This window comes from Anas platyrhynchos, chromosome 11 (assembly GCF_047663525.1).
Source record: "Anas platyrhynchos isolate ZD024472 breed Pekin duck chromosome 11, IASCAAS_PekinDuck_T2T, whole genome shotgun sequence".
In the NCBI taxonomy this organism is placed as follows: domain Eukaryota; kingdom Metazoa; phylum Chordata; class Aves; order Anseriformes; family Anatidae; genus Anas; species Anas platyrhynchos.
The window spans coordinates 13,142,231-13,157,142 of NC_092597.1; the positions used below are offsets into that span (position 1 = coordinate 13,142,231).

The following is a 14,912-nucleotide window of genomic DNA, read 5'->3' on the forward strand; positions in this document are numbered from 1 at the left end:
TCCAGTTATGAAAACATCAGTCTCCTCAATTCATCCGTGCAGCCCTGATTAACATCGCAATGGGCTCTCGTTGGAATTGAGGGCAGCACTGGAAATGGCAGGCTATTCAAGCACAGACAAGCAAATCAGAAGCCAAAGACAGGTGACATGGAATTAAAAGAGCGAGATGAGGTGCGGTGATGGAAGCGCAGAGCAGTTGCTGGTATCGAGCTTTTCGGAAAGCTGCACTAGCAACATCTGCTGTTTCTCCTCCTTCTACCCAAGCTGTCCCTCCTCAGCCCGGTTCTGCTACAAGCTGTTATCAGGAAAGCAAATGCAGCTGGGCAGTTTTTTGCCTGTCTGGCTCGAACTCAGCATGCCGTCTCCCATCCACATCCTGACCTTGCAGTTGTGCAAGATTCCCCATGCTGGGATTTGTACCTTCAACTCCAGAAAGAAAATGATTACAAACCTGCAGACTGAATTGCTTTTTATCTCAAGTGTGCTGGCCAGATTTTCTCTTACCTGTCAATTTATTTAGATTGGTTGCTCTTTTTCTCCAGACTTGGAGCAGTTAGCATTTCTGTTTCTGTTTAAGCAGCATTTTGTGATCTAATTTGTTTGTGAGTGGGTGTGTGCTTCTAGAAGACGCTGCCTGGAAAGTAGCATTTGTGTAGAGTGTGACCCTCTGCTCCTTCACTGCCAAAATGCTCTGAATTTTAAAGGTGACATTCGTGCTCTGCTGGCGTGCTTGGCAGGTAGAGGCAGGCTCTGTTTAGGGGATACCTGGTGCTGTCCATGCCAGCTTGTTATACAGTGAAACGGGTGTAGTATAGGTATTGTACACAAGCATTTCAGTGCGGACGGGCTCTCCAGCCCCTGCAATGGCATTAGCAGCTCTGAACACTGGCTGCCTTCAGGTCTGTGTCCTTCCAGAGCTCTAAGATCCATTCCTGTCCATCTGCCTATCTGCTTTTTTGGAGGGAGTAATCAGCAGCAGGTAAACCACAAAACCATTAAGTATCCCATAGCTCTACCCACAACAGATACGTCCTTAAAACCCGGTCAGCATTTTGGTTTGGTTTTATGGTGCAGTTCAGCCCACTGGAGGGGTTGACCAGGGAGCTGTGGATTTTAAGCTTTACCTGCTGTGAACAATTGCATAGCACTATTGCATAGCACTCAGTTGTTAGAGCCCACACCTCCTCCTTTATAAGGAGAGAAACGCTTGATTTTGAAAAGTACAGTGAAGGAAAAACTACAATTACTGTCAGATTGCTCCTTATCTTTTTTTTCTGAGCTTGTCTAAAATCACAGTATCTTGTGGGGCTTTCTGGAACCAAAGGGAATGTTTCTTATCAGCTTCCTGCGTCTGTGAAGTTCCCTATAAATCAGTATCAAGTCACCTCTTGTCCGAGAGAAGCTGAATACATAGTACTCACCCACAGATAGTTTTCAAGCCTGATTTGTGGATATTTTCTGCACCTTCTCCAGCTTTGCAGCTAGAACTAAAACACTGGATGCCTTCCTGGCATTGTACGTGGTAGTGACTAGAATCTCTCTTATGATTTATAAATTCCTCCTTATTTCTGCAACAATTGCTTCCCCTCTTTCTTGTGGTAGCTTTAGAACTCAGCTAGTTATCTTCAAAACTCCCTCATGTCTGAGTTACTTTTAGGACACCAGGATACCAGTTACTCTCCTCTGAGTGTCATTCAAGTCCTTGGCTGCCAGACGTTTGAGTTTACATTTGACTAGAGTAAGAATCATGTCCTTCAGCTGTAAGCCTTTTACCTGTTACAGATGTAAAAGATACACCATACAGTAAAAGAAACAACAGTCTGGATGACATCTAGGTGCAAAGACCTGAGATCTCAGCAGCATAGGATTGAAAGGAAATTCCTCTGGAATCTCACTGGGAACTAATACCAAGGTGGCAGTCCACTCCTAACCATTCCTTCTTGGAAACTATCAGCTGGCCAGTTTAAACTAGAATGCCATATGGGACAAATTAAGTACCATACTGTGGTTTTAGTTGGTAATAACAAGGGCTGACTTACCTTGAAAGCAGTGATTTCACGACAGAGTAGAGACAAACTTAATGGATAAGCCTTTGTTTGCAGCAAACTTGTTAATGGACAGAAGCAGCACTGCCGGCTTTTAATTCTTAAAACATGACATGATTTGGGGATTAAAGTACTGAAAAGAGGCCCCTCTGGTTCCCCAGCAGCTGGCAAGATGCTGTGCGCTTACCCTGGTCCTGTACAAGAACTCAAAGCTATCAGAACCAGAAGAAATGACATTTGAATCGGAGCAGAGGTTTGCTAGTGGGCCTGAGGAAGCGTTTGGTTCAAGAGGAAGGTTAGTTCAGGTTTTGGTCTGATCCAAACCAGCCGGCATCTCGTCTAGAGGTGACCCTTCTGCACCCCTGAGCTTCAGCTGCAGAATGAGCTGTGTGCAGACACACAACCAGGGTGCACACAGCTTGCTAGGCTGAACCCTTCACATCCAAATGATTGCAATAAATAAAAGCGAAAAGGCAGCCGATAGGCAGGTGCTGTCATCAGTTCAAACTGGCATATGCTGTCAGGATAGAGGACCCTTGAAAAGGCAAGAAGAGAGGATCTAATCCACACCAGTTTTGTAAGAAAACCATTCAAGCCAGCATACACCAATGCCTTACAAATCAATGCTGGCACAGTTACCCATGCACAGACTGTTACGAGAACCCAGATACAAAAGTTGTTACACAGAGTGCCTATCCACATCACAAATCCTGTCCTTTGAGAAAGCATTTGTGCTCTGGTGAAAGGGCATCCCTGGCAGCATCTCATCCCCCTGCTTCAGTCCAGGAGAGATCATCCCTTCAGTGCCAGGTGCACACTCAGGCCAGACAAACTCATTATGCCACATTTTCCAGCCCATTGAAAAGGCAAAGCGCTGAGCTAATATTTTGCTGCAGGCTAGAAAGTCCAGCTGGAACATGAGGTTTGCTAGCCTGCAGTTTCCTTAAAGTTTGGGCTAGAAGGACACAGCCAAATAATGGTAGCTGCAGCGTGTCTCAGGGCTCTTACTTGGGCCACCTGGGCTTTTCCAGCACGTAAAGTCCTGCCCATTTTTCATAGAGAAATTCCATTTCAACTAGAAACAAATGATCGACTTCAGAATGAGCAAGATGCATGAGACAGATGATGAAAAGACATGTCTGGAGAGTAACTGACGACTCAGGAGACTGCACTGAACTTGTGTTTCTGAGGTTTTCCTTTGCAAATACAAAAATTATGGTCTTTGGTTTCCTGCTCTTTTTCTAAATGGAAATTTAGATTATGAGCTGCAAAATGACACTCTTCCAGATTCATAAGCTTTGCTACCGGTCTGCCACACTTCTCAAAATTGGCCCTACTGTCTAAGACTATGTGTCCTGCCAGGCAGTTTTATGGGACCTTGATGTATGTTGATCATACCACAAAAGCTGAAGAGACGATGTTTATCATCTTGTTGCTGGAGCACAAAGACCGTATGCAGAGCCCATAATGACAGTGGAGGGGAGACAGTGCCAACAACTCGAGGAAGGTCTGGCAGGAAGCTTTGAGGAAGCCTCCCCTACTTTGCCATATCAGAATGACCCTTTCTCTCTTCGCTTTCCCTACAGGTAAGAAAAATTCCATTCTGCTGCATAAAGTCCAGCATGACCTCAATTCAGGTGTTTTCAACTACCAAGAGAATGAGATCATCCAGCAGATTGTGCAGCACGACAGAGAGATGGCACACTGTGCTCACAATGTCCAGGCTGCTGCTGCTGCTGCCGCTGCCGCCGCATCCACCCCCACGCCCGTCATCTGGACTCCACTGATCCAGGCACCCCTGCAGGCTGCAGCAGCCACCACTTCTGTCGCGATAGCTCTGACCCACCACCCACGCCTCCCCACAGCCATCTTCCGGCCCCCGGTGTCTGTCCTGGGTTCCCTGGGGCAGCAGTCCAGCCAGACCCCGAGGCAGCTGAAAAGGCTTCAGTCTCTAATCCCATCGGCCGGGCCTTCCGCCGTCGGCTCCCCCTCCAGCACTCCATCCCAGCTGCACACACCGGGAGCAGAAACCCCATCGTCCTCTTCCTACCACATCCAGCAGCTCGCAGGATACTCGGCCGCCGCTGGCTTAGGCCAGTTCCAGGTGGGATCCCCTCCCGCTGGCTCGAGCCAGACGGGTTTGAGTGGTGCGTCCTCTGTGGCACTGAGCCAGCTCCAACAAGCACCTTCCGGATCACCTTTAGGGACAGCTCAGCCCACCCAGCAGCAGCAGCAACAACAGCAGCAGCAGCAGCAGCAGCAGCAGCAGCAGCAGCCACCCCTTCCCAGCAGTGGATTCGGGCACTTCCAGCAAGCCACAACTAGCTCTCCATCAGCATCACTCACCCAGCTCGCATCGAATTCACCCCCCGGCCTTCTCAACCAGTTCCAGCCCACCACGAGACCACTGCAGGGGGGACAGTTACAGCAGCTCTCAGGCAGTGGGACTTTGGGGGGAATTAATCACTTCCAGCCCCCTCCTTCTTCCAACTCGCCATCCGCCAGCCTAAGCCAGCTGGCACAGGCCTCTGGTGGGCCGTCCTCAGGCCTGTGCCAAACGCATCCAAGTGCATTAGGGTCTGTAACTGGCACGATAGCCCAGCTCCACCAGGAACGGTCGCCTTTTGCCTCCATGTCTCCTCTCCAACAGTCTGGCATCGCCTCTCCCTGTTACACCCCTTCTGGCCTTAGTCCTCCTACTCAGAGCCCAGTGGCAACAAGAACTTTTCAGTGTGGCCCTTCTGGGGCCTCAGGCTCTCACGGCTCTCTGCTCCTGCCTCAGACGGCCAGCCCACCTCCGCAGATCCTGCAGTCCAAGAGCACGCCGCCCGTGCCACCCGGACGCCTGAACCAGGACATCAAGTTGATTTCTGCTTCCCAGCCATCTTTGCCCCAAGAGCTGGCTCAGACACTGAGCCAAAGTTCTCATTCCTCTAGAGAATCTGTTTCCAGCTTCTCTCCTTTTCCTGGTGGAGGGACTGGACTTCTCGGGAAGCCTTGTAGCTCAATTCCTGGGCGCGTGACTTTACCACGTCAGATGTCCTCAGGTTCTTTACCACATCCGCTGGTGTTTGGGGCCAGCGCTGCGGGCACTGCTTCCCTGACTGCTGGTGGGCGGAAAGAATCCATAGTGCTCACGGGGGATCTGGAGCCTGTCAGATCCAAACTGCCCTCCAATTTGTGAGGACTCCTGAGAGCTGTTTATGTCAGCCGTGCAATTCGGTTCCCAATTAGACTTTCATTAATCTTTCTTTTTTTTTTTTATTTTCCCTCTTTTTCCTCCATTTCTTTTGTTTAGGTTTAACTGTGATTAGAAACAAACAAACAAACAAAAACACATGAAAAACAACAAAAAAAAAGAAGATAACCAGGTATTCTTAGAGCTATAGATTTTTGGTCACTTGATTTTATAGAATATTTTAATACATGGAACAAAAGGATATGAGCAAATTTAATCCAACGAGGTAACACACAGACGAGGCGTGTGCCTGAGCTGGAACATGTGAAATGATCAGCCATAGAAGCCACCAAAAAAGGTTTTCCTGTTGAGACAAAGATCCGAGGTTGACGTGGGCCAGAGAAGGGAGCATCAGGTCAGGCCCGTAGCTGGTGTATTTGGAACAGCTCTGGTTGGCCTCAGCTTAGCACCGCTTTGCACCAGCCTGGTGCACCTGAACCTGGCCTGTGGCACCGAGACATGGGGGGACTCGGATGGCTCACCACACGCATCGGAAAGTTTCACTGCCTCCCAGATTTTCTCCTGGGATCAGCAGGGCGCAGAGGAGGCAAGAAGAGTAGCGAGTTTCACTAACACAGTCCCCTCTGCGGATTTCAGAAGAGCTGAGTTGTTTTTTTGGACTCCATCTGAAGAAGAGGAGGGTGACCAGGAGATGGATGGGCCTGACTGCAGCTGCTTGTCTCGTTCCACCAATGCTCTGAAGGAGAAGTCCCGTCGCTGCCAGCCTGCTGGCTGCAGCAGAAGAATCACAGAATCGCAGAATGGCTGAGGTTGGAAGGGACCTCTGAAGATCACCTGGTCCAATTCCCTGCCGAGCAGGATCACCTAGAGCACCTTGAGGATGGCAGCCTCAGCGTCTTCGCGGTGTGCACAGCGTGCGTGCTGCCCTCCAGGCTGGGGCGTGCAGAGCAAGGGAGGGATGAAGAAAGGCAGCACATTAATCTTCCCTCTCGGTCTCGGTGTCTCGGTGTCCATGGGCTGACTGCTCTGAAGAGAACCGGGTAGGGTAAGATGGCAAGGTGGGGTGCAGTCGCCCCGGCCCTCCTCCCCCTTAGCCCAGGGGAGTCTGAGCTCGGAGGCACTGAGGGCAACACCGGTGCCCAGCCAAGAATCCTTCAGATTTGCAACTACATTCATACCATTAAAACAGATTAAACCAGAAATTCGGCCAGCCGTGGTCCATGCTTCTCCTCTGATGGGGGAATCGAAATCGTTTGCTTGAGTTCACCAGCAATAACAGCCTGCACCTGATTGATTGGCTTTGGTCTCGCCCTGCAGTTGCAGCATCACTGGACACATCTGGGGCCTGGCAGGCACCTTGAGCTGGAAAGTTTGGGCTCCCCTGATTTAAGGCAAAGTGGGATGAAGACAGAATGGGGCCTTTTGGTGCACACAGCACTGAGAAGCTACAGCCTTTACCTCTAGAGCAAATGTCTCCTTTTCTTTTGATTCTTTCTTTCTCTTTGTTTTTTCAGTAGGCCAAGAGGTGTCTCCAGCCACCTCAATGTAAAGAGTCAGGTGCTCAACTTTTCTAACACTTGTTAGAAACCCTTGTCCGGCTTCCCTCTGTTTCTAGCTATCTTGGAGTCCCTCCAGCCCACAGAGGGAAAGCGGAACTTCATGCAGCAGTGCCAAAAAACTTAATATTATCACAGTAACGATACAGGTCCATACAACCCCCTCTCTTACCTCCTTCCCCCAAAACCACTGGCTGACAGTTGATTTTTATACCGAATTGTTTGCAAAACTCTTGACATGTGCCTGTATCTTGAATGTTGCTGCAAGCATTACTGGGCACTCTTGCTTCAACGTGCTTTGGTGGCTCAGAATTCAGATGTAATCAGCTTCGGTCTTCCTTAAAGGGTCAGGGGAGCTCTAGAAATGTTTTTTTCTACTAGCTACATACAACTATGTATGTGTGAGTGTGTGTGGAGGGAGGGGTGTGTGTGTGTGTGTGTATAGATTTTTATATATATATCTATATATACACACATGCTTTTATATATATATAGTATACAGTTATACACATATGTAGTCTATTTATGCACATGTGTAAGCACGCACACACACATACACACACACACACACATTTATATATATATGTATCTCCTAGTTTTAAAATACATGTCAGTTTTGACCCTCCTGTAGGACTGATTGGCAGGTGATAATTGTAACGCATAGCTCCTGCTTTTCCAAAACATGTACAGGTTCATCTTGAAACAGAATCAGTTGACGGAATTGAAGCAGAGTCACAGACCCTCTCATAAGTTCAAAGGTACGAGTTCCTAGAGGAAGACTCACGATATCCTTTCAAGTATTATATTTGTTTTAACAACCTTTTTTACCCCGTATGCCAGAGGGCCCCCTAGAGCAAACATCTCAAGAGGTTGGGAGTTAAGCTGTTTGGGTCTGGGGAATTCGATACAAACAGGTGGGAAAGGTCTTCAGCCCAGCAATGCCAAGCCCTCGTGGATGACTGTCCCGTGACTGCTGCATTGGTACTTGAATCTCAACAACCCCTGTGGACACTCAGACAAATGGAGGTGCACAGAAACACCCTGAGGGCTGTCTCTGGTAGACGTGCGTTCCTTCCGCCAGGCCGGTGAACATCCTGCGTTCGGTTGGGTTCCTTCGCTTTGATTTTCACGGGGGTGCTGTTTGATTTTCCAGTTCTTAGCGGTGCAGTAGCCAATATTGAGTTACTCCGACTGGACCCCAGTCAACACTAGGCTTGTCTCAGTAGGTGGAACTATATTAATTATTATTGTTATTTTTTGTTTTATTTCGGGGGGAAGGGAGGGAAGAGTTCTAGGGGTGGGGTTTGCAATATAAAACACACAATAAAAAACCTTAGTAAATAAAAAAGTAAAAACCCAGCCCTCTGACTTGCTGTCTGCTTTGAGTGTTGAAATTCAGGCACTGTGGGAGGAGGTTTCAAGAAGAAAAAAAACACCTCGTTTGTCATTTCAGCCCTCCCTGCCCTACTGGAGAGAGATGATGAAAGGTTTTGTCTCACTTCCTATCTGTATTTTCCTGCTGTTTTCACAACTTTGGTGGCATGTTTACCTGCTGCCACCTCTCCACCTCACACATGCCTGTAGGCAGTGTATGGTAAGCCACTGACAGTAAAATTTCTACGCTTTTGCCTACACTTTAATTTTTAGCAGCGCAAAGGAGAAACCTGCAGGTTGTTTTGCTAAAAGTGTATGAGATTCCTTCACAGTACTGACAGATCTGAATCTGTGGCTGACTTTGTGAGCCTCAGAGAAGAGCTCAGGGAGCCTTTCCACAGGATGCAGAAGTTAACAGCTTGGAATCAGGACTATCACAGAAAGCGGATGAAAATCTGGACAAAAAGTCACCATTTCCAAGTCTTAAACTAAGCTCAGTGATGATGCCAGAGTCAGGACCTGAAGTACTTTTGGAAGGTAAAACTAGCCTCAAGCCTTATCTTTCACTTCACAGCCTTATCTCTCATTTCCCTCCTGTGAGATCCTTTTTGAGTCTTTGTCCAAATCCAGACTAGGAAATGGGCACAGAATGGATTGCTGGGGTCAGTAACTCACACCGCAGCCGTGTGGCTTCGTGCCCCTTCCTCAGAGCCTGCTGAACACAGAGCAAAGCAGCCCAGCTGCTGGCGTGTGTCCTGCAGCCCGTGGCAGCGAGGTGCAGCTGGACATCCTCGTCCCTGCACCAGGAGCCTCCCCCCTGCCTTGCTGATCGGCTCACGTTCAGTTTTCTTTCTCTGAAATCTCATTGCTTTGGTTCGTTCTCATCCCATGGCTCTATTTAGCCCTTTAACCTTACAGCTCACCCAGCCTCTGGAAGGCTTTAATTGCTAGCACATGAGCACTGTGTCCTCCTTGCTGGGGTGAGAACAAGGTCCTGGATGTTCTTTAATCAGGACTCCCAATGCCAGAGATGGCATAAATAAGTAAATAAATGAACAGGAGCCCAAAGGCTGTGAATAAAATCAGGATTTTGCAGAGAAGGATGCTCAGGGACTCGCACACACTTCCACCAACACAATGCAGTGCAAGCCAAGCAGGATGCTCCTTTTGGCTCTCTCCTCCTGCTTCTGATGGTACAGGAAAATAGGGGACCCTGATGGTCTCCCTCCATCAATCCTCTGACCTTGTCTGGCTGTACAGGAGCAGAGCTGGTGAGGAAAGAGCAAACTAAACCTTTTCATCAGAAAATACCATTCCCTTGAAACCAGACGGCTCTGCCCTGGAAGGTCAGTTCTGGGTTTCACAGAGGGAAGTGCAGGCAGGAAAATACTTGGTTTGCCTTTCAAAATAAATGCCTGCTCCAAGCTGCCTTAGTTTGCATGCCGTTACCATTATGGAGGAAACGGGCTGGGAGTCAGTCCTGCCCTATTGAAACATAAAAGAAAATTAATTATACTTCACAGAAGATTTGGAAACTTCCAGGATTTTCATGAAGGAAGGAAGGGCTTGGAAGGGCTTGGCTGGTTTAGCCTATGCACTGCTGCCTCCTTATCTCACTGGAAGGACTCGAGACTGAACTGGGACTTCGTGGTACACACCGGCAGTCAGGAAGAAGCTGTGCAGCTACCAGAGCCAAGTCACCCTCCCATCCAACAGGGTGGTTTCTCTACCTCTCTGCAGTGCCCTGTGAAGACCCAGCCTGCTGGGGTGGGGACTCAGAGCAGGGGAAGGCAGGATCTCAGCTCTGGGGATTTCTCCCTTGTCCCAGAAAACAGTCCCAGCCTGGCTGCCTGCCCCACTCACCTCCCAAAGACAGATCTTGGGGTATGGGGGGGTGATTAGCCCAAAGGGAGAGGGAGGAAAATGAAGCCAAAGCTGCACTGAGAAGGGGCTAGGGCTGGGGTTGTGCAGGCAAGCAGCTGAGTCCTTTTTTTATCCCCGCTGCAAACCCCAGGAGCTCGCAGCACAGTGCTGGTGAGTGCAGAAGGCCACGGGGAGCCTGCAGGGTGCTCCAGCGCGTGCCCTGGGGAAGGAGAAGGGATTTGCACCTTTATCCTTGCTGGGGGAGCCACCAAGTTCAGAACCACAGCTTTAAATAGATGAGTACATCAAAGTGTGTATTTTATTTAAAGTAAAGAGAACCACACCCTGATGTCAGCACTCACTTGGTCACTCCTCTGGGGCCAAGCACCTACCTGCCTGCCCGCAGCACCACTGAGCTGCACACTGCGTGGGATCTGCTCTGTGTGATGTGGAAGGGAAACCAGCCACAAGGCAACACTCCCACCCACGTGCAATCCACAGCAGATAAAATACAAATTAAAACACCAATTAGCTTTGCTCTAGGCCTGCAGGATCACCCTCTGCTGCCCCACCACCTTCAGGCAGAAGCAGGAGGAAAAAGCGTCCAGGCAGGAGGTCCATACCCTCAGGTGATGCGCTGGGCAGAAATCTTTCCAGCCCGGCCCACCTCTTTCATGTACCTCGCTCGGAGAGGGGTACAGAGCAGGAGCACAGCCCCCAGAGGGGCACAGGGAGGGAGCAAAGTGGCTGGGGAAGCCCAGGGAGGGAAAAGCAAGGGGCCAGGGCATCCTCACCAGCCCCGGTGAAAAGCTGACCAGGATTTTCTGCTTTCCGTAGGCGAGGGCAGTGTGAGAGCCAGAGACAGCACCCGAGGAGGCAGGCAGGACCTTTCCCCTCGCAGGTAACTCCTCCTGCCCGGCACTGCTGGGTGGCAGCCACCTCCCTGAGCCCCAGAGAGCTTCATCCTCGCAGCCCCTCTGCACAAGGCAGCTGGGAGAGCCCACGCACTGCACCCTGTAGCACTGCGTCCCCTGTTTGCCCCCACACACACCCAGAGCTATGCTGGGTGTTGTGTGTGCCTTAGGCCCCTCCACCAGGGTGTGACCACAGCCTCTTTGGTTTCTGGGCTCAAACCCACTCTCAGAAACCTGCAGAAGGTAAGCCAAGCCTCGTAGGCACGTGATGAGCAACGCTACCCCCTTGCCAATGCATCGCCTTGGCTGCCAGCACCTGATGGGAAGGGGAGGTCGCCCTGCCAGAGCTTGTGCTCTGCTCCCAGCGATCCCAAGGGACTGCTGTCGGCCTTGGCAAGGCGTCTTCAGACAAATCCCCCGGCTGCCTGCTGGCTTTTTCCCTGCTGGAGAAAAGGGGGTGAATTTTCACACGTGCATGTTGCCTTTTGCCACTGACAGCCATTTGCTCACCAATTCCAGCACACTGAGCCTGTGCCTAAGCCCCACTTTGACTTTAGGCTGTGATTTCCAGGGAGCTGAGTATGGTACTGCCTACCCCTGACAAATTAAAGGGAAAAAAAAAAAATCCTAACTTTATTATGCCACTTAAAATTTGCAGGAAGGTAGATTGATTGATTTATTTTTTTTAATACTCTTTTTAAGGAGTGATTGCAAACCAGCTGCCTTTCAGCCTCCAGCTACCAGCTGACCCTAATCACTATCAATGACTGCTCTGCTCAAGTCCACCTCTTAGCAGGCACCTGATTAGAAAAGACACTGACTGAAATCACTGGGAAGAGGTAGAGGCTCTTTCATGTTCATGGAGGAGAAACAGCAGCTTGACAGCTTTCAGTGGGACCCCAGCAGACAGCAGGCCCTTCACAGGACTTCCCAGGCAATCTCTTGCCTGGCATGAGCTGTGGCTACTGCAGCACGCTCAGGACCAGCCGTCTCCTCCAAAATACCCCTGACAGAGGGGACCAGACTTGGGAACGCTGCCTGGCTCCCAGGAGGGGAACAGGAGCAGCCTGAGGCTGCAGGCATTGCCAGGCAGGAAGGCGTTAACAGCATCTCCAGCCCTGCGTGCCCAAACCTTCCCCTCCCTGGGAAGCTGCTCTCCCTGGCTGGGCTGCAAATTAGACAGCTCCTCTGGGTTATTCCCCCCACCTCCCTTTAGTTTATTTTTTTTTATGCACCTGCCTTCCTCAGCTGTGATGGGCATGGCTGGGGCTCGCCCACGCACGCCTCGCAGCATGAGCACGCTTGCTCTGCCCCCCCAGCTCCATCAGAGGTGCCGTGGGTGGCTGGCAGGAGGGCACGGCCACTTGCCCTCCCCAGGCCCAGCACTGCCTCTCCGGTGCCCTGTCCACCCACACTGGCCTCCTGCTGCGGCCAAAGGCTGCTGTCAGCTCCGTCCCCATGCGTACCCATCACTGCCAGCTCCTCTCTGCAGAGGCTCGGTGCTGACAAGCCTCTCCCCGCACCGCGGGGGCCAGCACAGCCCCTGGGGGGGCTCACCGGGGACGGGAGCTGCTCTTTGCTCTCTCTGGTGCTCCGTCAGTGGCCTGGCACTGCTGCAGCAAACCCAGTGGAGGTAGGAGGGACCCGGGAGTGACTTTTTGTTCTTGGGGGGAGCAGGAAGGATAAAGGACAGGGCTTCAGCACTGCTCCTTTGTAAGCATTTCTGCACCGTCCCCTGCATTGCGAGGGGCACAGCGTCCCAGCCTGGGGTCACATACTGCTGGCCTGCCCCGTGTCTGCAGCTCCTGCCAGGCAGGAGCAGTGCCCCTGATGGATTATTGGCCTCCCTGCTGCCTCAGCCCTCTCTTGCAGCTCATGATTTGTGGCAAAAATCGAGTGCCAGGACAACTTGATATTTCATGTCATTATAAGGCTTGTGCTGCCGGAGAAGCTGTGGCAATGGAGGAGGTGCACACCTAGCTCTGGGAAGGGGCTTAACCTGCAGCTTTTAATCAGCTCTACCAAGAAGACCCCAGAGAGCACCTACAGGAGCTGCAGATGCCCCAGGGAACAGCAGGGGCACCTGGAGGCACTTGTGCAATGACACATGACATGGATTGTTTTAATCCCCCAGCAAAACCGTCTCCAAAATCAGAGGATTTGGGTTCAAGCAGTATAAAAACAAGCAGCTGCCTGTCCTGGGGAGTCAGGGATATCCCCTGGGAGCCCGTGAGTCACAAGCACTGGGGGCTCAGCATCCATCACGTTTGCCGTGATGCTGTTGTTTGCTCGCTGCGTTTTCCTCAGTCTCAGTGCCTCGGAGCACATCTCACGCAGCTCCTAAACCACTGCAGGCTGGAAATGGCTGCCCACACCCCAGCCTTCATCCCCGATGCCAAGCCCCAGCTCTCCAGGCCCACCTGCACGTGAGCCTGGCTGGCTTGCAAAACAGAACCAGCCCCCAGTGCTGGATTAGGCACCTGGGTTAATGCTCAGCACCTGGGAAGGGGTTGGGGGAGGGAGATGGGGAACACCTGGGGAAAGGGGCAGGCTTCAGCCAGCTCCTCACAGGGAGCAGAGAGCTCCTCCAGACCTGGCTAGGTAAGAGCAGCAGTGGGGATTTGGGGGGTGGCTCCCTAGTTGCAGCTCACTTTTGGGGGTGTGGGTGGCCCTGTTCAGCCCTGGTAGGAGCAAGGCTGCCGGAGGTTGTGAAGGGGCAGCAGCAGGGGCTTGTGCAAAGGCTGCAGGCTTGGTATTAAGTGTTTGGGAGCAGGCTGAGCTGGGAAGAAGCACCTTGTTTACCTGGGGGTAAGAGAGGCCAGTGAATGCTGTAGGATCAGGGAAATCAGCCCCAGGAGCCTCTGTGCAGCATCTCCTCGTGGGGCTGGGTCCCTGGAGTGTGGGGGTGTTGTGAGAGCCACAAGGCTGCAGCAATAGCACAGCAGGGGCAGGCAGAGGTGGGGGAAACCCGGGATGAGGAGGGCAAAACGTGACTGCCAGAGCAGTCCTGCTGCATGGGGCTGAGAGAGTTTGGGAGGTGACACTCCCACATCACTGATAACACAGGGGCAGCCCTTGAGACTGAGGGCTTCTGGTGGACAGACAGGACCAGGAAGAGGTGCAGGTTTCCTTGGCAGCCACAGATTTCTTTATTTTTTGGCCACGAGGCTCCAAAGCCTCACTGTGGGCAGGCAGGAGGTGGCTCAGAGTGGTGCGTGACCGGGGCTCTGCCTCGCAGCAGCTGTGGGGGAACCCCTGCACCGGAGGGAAGCCGCTGTCAGCACGGAGCTTTGCTGAGTTAAGGAGATGCAGTTCCCATGGTGATGGTGCCCACGGAGGAGCAATGTGGCCTGGCGTGCTCCTCGCGTGCAAGGAGGCTGGGAGGTTGGCCTCGGGGAGGGTGCGGGGTGGGAAGGGGCTTTCAGGCACGTGGCTGCCCCCGGTTTCCCTGGGGAAGCCCCTTCCTCTCGCCCTCCCTGTGGGACAGGGTCAGTGCTTTCCAACCCGCTCCCAGCTCTGCCTGCAGGGGCTCTGCTGGCCAGGAGCAGTGACTGGGGTCGCTCCTTTCCCCCTCAGGCCTGAAGCCCAGGACAGAGGCCCTCACCCCACCCTGACAGAGCGATGGAAGTACTCGAGCTGGACGTGCTGGCAGCCTGAAACAAAAGGGATGCAGCAAAACTGCCAGGTGTGGTCCAGTGGGTGCTTTCACCTTGTCTGGAGCCTGCTAGGTGTGAGTAGTCCTGGTTTGGATTAAGTTAACGTGATGAATTTATTGCTACATCTCTAGCACGTCTCATTGAATTCGCCCAGCCTTTGCAGCAGTGGGGTTGCTGCTGTTTTAACCATGACTGTGCTGAGCCTGGTTCACATGAGCAGGGTTTGCAGATACCAGAGCAGCACCACCCTCCTGTTTGACAGAGGGTGGGGTGTCCTGAGACAGCCAGGCTGGGGAATTCCCTCC

The 14,912-nt window shown here is 51.8% G+C and overlaps 1 protein-coding gene across 9 annotated transcripts in view; it reads left to right on the plus strand.

Moving 5' to 3' along the window:
• HCN4 (hyperpolarization activated cyclic nucleotide gated potassium channel 4) overlaps positions 1-14,912 on the plus strand; it is a 156,311-nt gene that overhangs the window by 139,831 nt on the left and 1,568 nt on the right. Inside the window, exons 10-13 of one of the 9 annotated variants that reach the window (XM_072043375.1) lie at positions 3,632-6,284; positions 7,491-8,711; positions 10,875-10,938; positions 11,654-13,446. In XM_072043375.1, coding sequence (XP_071899476.1) covers positions 3,632-5,229 — 1,598 coding nt within the window. In that variant the 3' untranslated portion in view covers positions 5,230-6,284; positions 7,491-8,711; positions 10,875-10,938; positions 11,654-13,446. Of the gene's footprint in view, positions 1-3,631; positions 8,712-9,697; positions 9,842-10,874; positions 10,939-11,653; positions 13,448-14,527; positions 14,682-14,912 lie in introns of those variants that run through there. The other 8 variants (XM_038184865.2, XM_038184864.2, XM_072043372.1 and 5 more) reach the window with 8 other exon arrangements.